The following is a 9,647-nucleotide window of genomic DNA, read 5'->3' on the forward strand; positions in this document are numbered from 1 at the left end:
TCATTTCTCAACCTCAGTTTCACCGGAGAGCTCTTCAAGGGACTTACCCTTGGGCTCAGGGACAAGGAAGGTGAAGAGCATACCGACGAAGTTAATGACACCAAGCATGATCAATGAGTTCTTGACTCCGATGCCAGGTGGGTATCCTGCGTCCGTCTTGGTCTTGTCCTGTGGCTGAGCCGCATAAAGGAACCCGAAAGCTCCCACGATTGCTCCAGCCTTACCTGTCGCGGCTGATATTCCGTGGCATGTTGACCTTAGCCTGGCTGGGAAGATTTCAGCAGGGACAATGAAAGTGGTTGCATTTGGTCCAAAGTTTGCAAAGAAAAAGGTGAGGGAGTACATGACCACGAATCCGATGCGGTTATCTGGTTTGATCCAATGGTTGTAAGGGAAGGCAATTGCAAACATAAACACAGTCATCATGAAGAACCCCATCAGCTGGATGGCAAATCTTCCCATGATATCAATAAATGCAACTGTGAACCAATAACCAGGGACAGTACTGCAGAGCGCAATGAGAGTCTGAGCCCTGGCAATCATGAAAACCTCATGGATTCCGTTCATGGTTGATGCCTTTGGGATCCATCCGATAGCCGAAAAAATGTCCTTCTGGAACAAGTTTTGGCTGTAGAAGGCAATGTCAAGCAAGAACCAAGTGGAGGTACATCCAAGGAGGGGAAGACCATGGCGTTTAGCGAATTCCTTGGAGAACAAGCCATAGTTTAATCTCGGGTCTTTAACAATATCCTCAGCTCTTTCCTCCATCTCAAGCTCAACTTGTAAGACCTTGGACATGTCTTTTGTTGCTTGTTTGATGTTCTTGGCCACCAAAGCGGTGTAACGAGCGGTTTCAGGCATCTTCATACGCCAGTAGTAAGTCAAGGCTGCGGGTAGTGCACCAAACATGACGATAATCCTCCAAATGTAATCAGCTTGAGGAGGCGTTGATAGAGCCCTGTCGACTGCATAGGTTGGAGCGGGGAATTTCTTGTCGAAAATGGAAGAGACAGCAAGTGCGACGAAACCTCCGGCTAAGATACCGATACCTTGCATGGCGAACACGGCAGCGATGAAAGCACCACGGGTCTTTTTGTTGGCATATTCAGACATGATGGTGGCAGAAAGAGGGTAGTCACCTCCGATACCGAATCCCAACCAAAACCTAAATAAAATCGTAGTATATGTTAATATATATTATATTTTGAAAACATATATATATTAGATTAAAACCACACTATTTTTCAAAACATGCAATATATGATGATAGTTTTACCTGAAGAAGCAAAGAGTGGTCATTACACCTTGGGCTGTGTCACCGAAGGAGAGACCGGAAGCAACTGAGCACACGATCATCATGATCAACGTAATACCGTAAACTTTCTTCCTTCCGAGCTTGTCACCAAGCCATCCGAAGAAAAGCTGACCAGCAAGGGTTCCACAGAGAGCCACACCGTTGACCGCAGCCGCAACATGAGGAGGAAGTGAGCCAGGCTTGTCTGACAACGGATTGAAGTAGTAGAGGCGGCCAAGGAGCTTGGTCACCAAGGAGACGCAAAATAGATCGTATGCGTCTGTAAAGAAACCCATACCGGCGATGACAATTGCTGTGAAATGGTAAAGTTGCGTTTTCGCAACATCGAGTGCCTTTAGCACTCCTAGCTGTTGTTCGGCCATCTTTGCCTCTCTTGTCTCTCCTGTATAATGCAGTAAAAGTTAAATTTTTGTATTGTTTCTTTTGTTGTTGTTGCCAGAAAGAAAAACTATTTAATTAAGCTACTTAAAAGTAAAATTATACATAATTGGATTCTTTTTTTATATAAAGATCAAATAGTTTACGAGAGTGCAAACTTACCCTCACGTTTGTGTTAATAGTGGCGCAGGACGAGGCAAGAGAGAGAACTATTGATATTTAGAGACAGAGGTGGTGGCTTGTGATTGTCGTGTCTGAGACAGCGGAAATTTATAGAGGATATCGGAGAAGCATAGTCTCCGGCATCTCCAAGGTATATCCACAATTTTATTTTTATTATAATTTCCGTCACTTTCTTAACTTCTCTAAAAAAAACTTTTCTTTCTTGCTCTCCTGGGTATGTTATGGTCTGCACATTCTTTCTCTTCCTTTTAATAGTCTATTATTAGTATTAATCAATGACATCTCTACTAGATTTTTACTCATAGACTCATTCTATGTTTGATCCAACCAATCAAATCAATTTTCGCAGTTAAATTCTAATTGGATATGTAAGTTTCCGTAAGTCTCGTATCATATAATCCGTAGGTGTAGTCTTTGTAGTTGTATTAGGATGTGTATAATAACATACTCGACATATGCAGTTCATATTCGAGCGCAAAGTAATTTAAAAAAAAATATTTTGTAATTTAGAAAAATTGCTTTTACCTGAAATTTAGAATATATCTAACCAATATTTGATTATAGGTAGAGTTGTGAACTCGGAAAAAATAACTTATTTAACCCGTTTTGTAGAGACAAAAATATTATTCGGTTTAATCTGTAAGAGTCTATAATTTTAAAAACATAGTTTGAATATGCACATTTTAATGATTTTAATTTTTTGTGATTAGTCAACAAACCCTTTTTAAAAAAAAAAATCAATTTTATTATGTCTAGATTTTTTAAAATTAGTATTTTGATATAGATTTAAAATAAAATATAATATTTTATAGTAAAAAAATATAGCAAGATTCTGAATGTTTTTTCCTGTGAATATAAATGCATTAATTATTACAAAAAATAATTAAGAAACTAACTAATAAATAACATTTTTAATAGAAACAAATACTTTACATAGATCTCTTAATAAGTTTTTAAAAACAATGATATCATTTTTTATTATACAATTTATTTTGTTATTTGTAATGACATATGTAATAAATTACAAAATATAGTTTATTTTTATAAATGATTTTTTAAATAACATTGTAAGATTGTTCGCCAAATTCTGCATGTAATAATAAAATCGCCTCTAGAAACACCCGGGTCACCAAATTGGGCTTTTTATAGTCTTTGGACTTGATTGATATTTTCACATTTTAACGTGATTTTATAAGTACATACAATTCACAATGATATAAAGTTGTTTATATAGAATGATATAAAGTAAAAATTAACAAGCTATTGTTCAATTGATTTGCATGTAAACTATAAATCTATAACTTGTTTATACAAAACTTTACCCATCTAATAAACAGTTGTTTTGGCGTTTTAGTTGATTCAATTTAAGATTTTCTCATCTAACTGATTATGCTGTTTTATTATTAGCTTATTCTGTTATTTTACTATTCAGCTGAAATATAAGTCGAATCCCTACTCCAGTGAATTGGTGAGTATAAATAGGAATTTTTTTTCCGCCTTAAAGTCTCAAATGTAAGAATTATTTGGGGTCATATATGTATAATCAATATGTTAGCGTTATTATTTAAAGTAATCAAAGCTTATGTGATCATTTTGGTATTAAAGAAAAGACTAAGGGGCATAAGTGCTATGAAAAATTAATGTGAGGATATATTCAGTAAGTGCTATGAAGTTATGGTCCTCGCAGCAACCCTAACGAGAAATACAGAAACTTTCTGCATCCCATCAACAGAGACCTACAGCCATTCAGGGTTTGTTGTGGAAGAACCATAGCTAGATTCAGAACATAAATCATGAATCCAAAAAGTACGCTTCCACTTCTGTTCTTATTAATCAGAAACTGGCATGCTATAGTGATTTATAAGGATTTAAAACCTTACAATTGGTATCAGAGCCATCACGTTCAGTTTCTGTTCGATAATCAGGTTATTTTAAGAAAGAAATTCGGATTTATTTTTATGAAAAATTTTAGATTGTTGAATCTGATTTTTCTCTAAAGTTTATGCCTAGATTAGAATTCTGGGATCTGTGGTTTATTTTTAAAAAATTAGATCTGGATTAAACATGTTTTAGATCTGTGTTTATGTAATTGTTCTTCAGATCTAAATTATTGCTCATATGGTTTTATTTTTCTGAAAAAAAATATATATTTTTCAGAATTTTCTGGGAGCAGTTATCAAATTTAATCTTTGAAATTTATCTAAGTTTCATGTTCATAAGGTATTTTTGAAACTATGTAAATTGTTTCAGAAATTTTGAGCAAAATTTTGTATATGGTGTTAGGTTTGACGGTTGTATTTTTAGGGTTTACCCCAAGGTTGAAGACATGGGTATTTTCGTATTTTTGAAAGTTTGTTAATGAAACTGTGCACTTCATATGGTTAAATCGGATTGGATCTGAGCCCAATTTTGATTGAAGTTTTATTTAAGCCCATCACCAGGGATTCGAACCCAGGTCGCGTAACATGGTCAGCCTCTTCCAGTTTGTCTTCAACCGTTTTGCCGCTGTAAATTCTTGCATATAGAGCCCCCAGACTTTATGTTATATGTCTGCGCAAGAATATAATTAAGCTTCTAATCAATAATTAATTTTGATTGTGCAAGTTTAATATTTGAAGTGGATTAATTGATGCAATATGGTTCCAAAGTAACCTCTATTGTGGATATTTTTTCATGGATAATATTAAATGTTATGTGTGTATGTATATTCATGCGAATATTAAATCGACCCAAAGGTAGATTTGTATTTGACCGAATAACATACATACCTGTGATGATAAACATGTGATAATTATTAGGAATAAATATGTGAATGATAAATCAATCCAAAGATAGGTTTATTGTTTATCATTTATTATTGTCAATGTTTGATTGTTACAACAAGAGTATCACTAGCAGTTAATATTACTGTCCAAAGACTTGATATTAATGTTGCACTTGGTATCTTGAGATGGGTTGTACAATTTTTTATTTTTATTTATTGATTAATTTGGTTTAGTTAGTAAATTACTAATAAAGAATGTTCTATTTTGCAGCAAATTTTACCACAATATCTGCAAACTTAAGTTCAATTCCAACACTTACTGGTTCCAACTATAAGGAATGGAAAAGTAAAGTTAAGATTGTTCTAGGGTGTATGGATTTTGACCTTGTGTTAAGGATGGAACAACGTACTTCTCCTACAGATACCAGCACTGCTGAGTATAAGGCAGTTCATGAGAAGTGGAAACGTTCTAATCACATTGGTTTAATGATCATTTTGGACACCATTCCAGAAACCTTTAAAGGTAATGAGGAGATCTCGGATCTCAAACAGTTCCTTGCTGAGATAGACTTGCATTTTGCGAGTAGTGATAAAGCAAAAATAAGTTCGCTACTGTATTGCCTTAGTACCATGAGGTATCACAACAAAAGAAACATAATGGAGTACATTTTGGAAATATCCAACATTGTTTCAAAACTCAAGACTCTCAAGATTGAGCTTCCAGAAGAAGTGCTCATACATTTTGTCTTGAACTCCCTATCTCCTCAATTCAATCAATTGAAATCCAGTTACAACACACGTAAGGAGAAATGGGCTCTTAATGAGCTTATTTTGTATTGTGTGAATGAGGAGGATAGGATGAAACAAGAAAGGTCAGAGAGTGCTCATATGGTTAACACCTCTAAGGGTCAGGGCAAAAGAAGAAAAAATGAGGTTGTTAAGAATGATGCTGCTAAGAGTCCATCTCAAAAGAAGCAGACTAAGGTTGAAGATACCTGCTTCTTTTGTAAGAAAACTGGACACATGAAGAAGAACTGCCAAAAGTACCATGCTTGGCATGGTAAGAAAGGTATGTTCCTTGCTATGGTCTGTTCTGAAGTGAACTTAATTGAAGTACCCAGAAACACTTGGTGGTTAGATCCGGGTACAACTACTAACATCAGTATTTCATTACAGGGTTGCCTGAGCTACCAAAAACCAACTGAAGCTGAAAGACGCATTCATGTGGCTGATGGTTTTGTGGTGGATGTGGAGACAATTGTGCAGTTTAGATTGTTTTTTAGTACTGGTTGCTTTTTGGATTTAAAAGACACTTTTGTTGTACCATCATTTGGACGAAATTTGATTTCTGGTTCTTATTTAGACATATCTGGTTATTCTTGTCTAACTGAGAATGAAAAAGTTACTTTGTCTTTAAATTCAACTTTAATTGGAACTAGTACACTTATGAAAAATCAGTCTTTATATGCTTGACACTGTAACTTCTCATGATGAAAGTAGAAGTGTTGAATCAAGGAGTACTAAATGAAAGTTTGAAAATGCAAGTTCAGGAACTCTGTGGCACAAACGCTTAGGTCACATTTTTAGAAATAGAATTAAGCGATTTGTGTCAGATGGTATATTGAGTTCTGTTGACTTTACAAATTGTGATGTCTGTGTGGATTGCATTAAAGGAAAACAGACTAAACATAATAAATTAGGTGCATATAGAGCTACGGAAGTCCTTGAGTTGATACATACAGATATTTTTGGACCATTCCCTACGGCTTCTTGGAATGGTCAACAATACTTCATATCATTCATTGACGATTATTCACGATATGCATACTTATTTCTTATTCATGAAAAGTCAGAGTCTATAGACGTGTTCAAGAAGTTTAAGACTGAAGTTGAGAACCAACTTGAGCGAAAGATAAAGTCTGTCAGATCTGATCGTGGTGGTGAATATTACGGTTGGTATGACGGTTCAGGTGAACAACGTCCAGGACCATTTGCCAGATACCTAGAGGAGTGTGGAATTGTTCCTCAGTACACTATGCCTGGGTCTCCCAATATGAATGGTGTATCTGAAAGACGCAATCGCACTCTTAAGGACATGGTAAAGAGTAAGATTTCTCATTCCACCTTGCCTGAATCACTCTGGGGAGAGGCACTAAGGTGTTGATTGGTTCACCCGCTATCACCCGCAAACGCTGCGTTTGCGGGTGATAGCGGTTAGTGGCGTTTTATCACAATCATAAAAATCGCTGCAAACCGCTCCGTATCGTTTTATACCGCTGAAATCCAAAAGCTGCTTCCTGCCAGCGTTTGCGGTTGCGGGCGGTAGCGGTTGGGTAAAAAAATAAAAATAAATAAAATCATGCTAGAAAAAAAAAGATCACGTTAAAAAAAATTATAAAACACTAACCCTACTAATCTTCTTTTATTTATATAAACTCTAACCTCTCACTTTTTCTATCAAGTTCTAGTATCTAATCATAGCTTTCATATCAGTTGAAGAAAATTAAGATATAAGCATAAGTGTCATAATACTTTAGATTAATTTATTTATATTAATTGTTCTATTTCCACTTTTAAATTTAAAGTAAGAAATTATAAATATGTATCTTATTAATTACAAAATTAGTTTGTTATAATTCTTTTTTTTGTTCGTCAGAAAATTACATGATCAAACGAGATGACATGTGCGTTAATTCAACAGATCATTGTGAAAAAACAAAATCAAGATAAATATCCTAGATTTTTGAGTGCACTCCAGAAAGAACGTATTTTGAATAATACTAATGAGCAATTTGGAGTTGATTTGAGTTGGGATCGTGTAAAAAATCGATTAGATCAATTGAAGAAATTTTACATCATGCATAAGACAAATTCAGAAGATCCACGTATTGGAGCAAATTTTTTCAGTCTATTACATTACTAGACACAGCTTTGTGTGATGTTCCCAATAATTGAAATAAAACATATTATTATTAAATTTCTTAATTTTTAAAATAATTATTTAGTATTTATTTATAATTTATTAATTATTATAAACTATTGATTTTGATATTAATCATAATAATATAGTTTTCTGTTTTTTTTTATAATTATATATGATGTTTATTTTGGTAATTTTATATTTAACCGCTAAAACAATCGCTGGTTTGCCAGTCAAAATTGTCTTGCAAACAGATCCGCTTTAAAAATTTAACCAGTCGTGCAAACCGCTGAATAACGCTCAAAACCGCAATCGTCCGCTTCCGCAAACTTCCGCACTCGCAACCGCAACCGCTGCGTTTAAACCAGTCAAGCCCTAAATACTGCAGCTTACATTCTTAACAGAGTACCAACTAAAGCAACTGCAAAGACACCTTATGAGCTTTGGACTGGTAGAAAACCTAGTTTGAAGCATTTACACATTTGGGGATGTCCAGCTGAGACTAGGCCTTACAGGCCATATGAGAAGAAATTGGACTCCAGAACTGTGAGCAGTTACTTTGTTGGTTATTCAGAGCGATCTAGGGGCTATAAGTTTTATGATCCCACACAGAAGATTATTTTTGAGACGGGAACAACCACATTCTTTGAGGATATTGAATTTGGGGGGGGGGAGAAATAAAGTTAAGAACGTCATCTTTGAGGAAGAATCGGTTCCAGTTTCTAATCCAATTCATATAGTTGCTTTTGACAATGCAAATTTGGAACCTCAAGTTCGTACAAAAATCCTTCCTCCAAATGAAAATGACAATGTTATCGAACATGAAAGTCAAATTCAAGATCCTCAAGAAGTGGTGCAACAAGAACAAGTGCCTTTGCGACGATCCACTAGAAAAAGAAGAAGCGCTATTCCAGATGATTACATAGTGTTTCTTATGGAACAAAAGAAAAATCAAACCCAGTTGGAAGATGATCCTATCAACTTCCGTGAGGCAATGGGTAGTTCCAAATCAGATAAGTGGGTTAAAGCTTCTGAAGAAGAGTATCAGTCAATGCTAGACAATAAAGTTTGGGACCTCGTCGAGTTACCATAATGAAAGAAACCAATTGGTTGCAAATGGATATTTAAAACCAAATTGGACACAAGTGGTAATGTCGAGAGGTATAAGGCTCGTCTAGTGGCTGAAGGATATACTCAGAAAGAAGAGATTGACTACAAAGAAACCTTTTCTCCTGTTTCATCAAAGGATTCTTTTAGGACCATCATGGCTCTTGATGCACATTATGATTTAGAGCTTCATCAGATGGATATCAAGACAGCGTTTCTCAATGGAAACATTGATGAAACAATTTATATGGAGCAACCATAAAACTTTGTAGTCGGTGATTCAAAGAAAATGGTCTGCAAATTAAAGAAATCCATCTATGGGCTAAAACAGGCTTCTCGCCAATGGTACCACAAGTTTCATGAGATAATCACCTCCTTTGGTTTTGAGGTGAATTTTGTCGAAGATTGTGTGTATCAAAAGTTCAGTGGGAGTAAGTGCATTTTTCTGGTGTTGTATGTTGATGACATACTTCAGGCCACCAACGATATAGGCATGTTGCATGAGACCAAGAGATTTCTTAAGGAAAATTTTGCAATAAAAGATCTTGGTGAATCATCTTTTGTATTAGGGATCCAGATTCATCGAGATAGAAGTCGAGACATTCTAAGATTATCACAAAAGAGCTATATCGATAAAGTACTCAAGAGATTTGACATGCAGGATTGCAAACCAAGTGATACCCCAGTCGCTAAAGGAGATAAATTCTCTCTCTGTCAGTGCCCTAAGAGAAATTTAGAAATTCAAAAAATGCAAAATATTCCTTATGCATCTGCAGTAGGAAGTCTGATGTATGCTCAGGTTTGTACGCGTCCGGATTTAGCATACATTGTTAGAGTTTTGGGAAGATACTTCAGGCCACCAACGATATAGGCATGTTGCATGAGACCAAGAGATTTCTTAAGGAAAATTTTGCGATAAAAGATCTTGGTGAAGCATCTTTTGTATTAGGGATCCAGATTCATCGAGATAGAAGTCGAGA

General features: G+C 35.3%; 1 protein-coding gene across 1 annotated transcript; it reads right to left on the reverse strand.

Annotated features, from left to right (window-relative positions):
* On the reverse strand, positions 1 to 1,677 carry LOC18020541 (probable inorganic phosphate transporter 1-3). The gene is made up of 2 exons (XM_006403185.2): positions 1,277 to 1,677; positions 1 to 1,165 (listed from the first exon to the last, which is right to left on the reverse strand). The coding sequence occupies exons 1-2, from the start codon at positions 1,675 to 1,677 to the stop codon at positions 1 to 3; spliced, it is 1,566 nt and encodes a 521-aa protein (XP_006403248.1).
* Between the last annotated feature and the right edge of the window lie 7,970 nt (positions 1,678 to 9,647).

This window comes from Eutrema salsugineum, unplaced genomic scaffold (genome assembly GCF_000478725.1).
Source record: "Eutrema salsugineum unplaced genomic scaffold, Eutsalg1_0 scaffold_17, whole genome shotgun sequence".
Taxonomy (NCBI): Eukaryota; Viridiplantae; Streptophyta; class Magnoliopsida; order Brassicales; family Brassicaceae; genus Eutrema; species Eutrema salsugineum.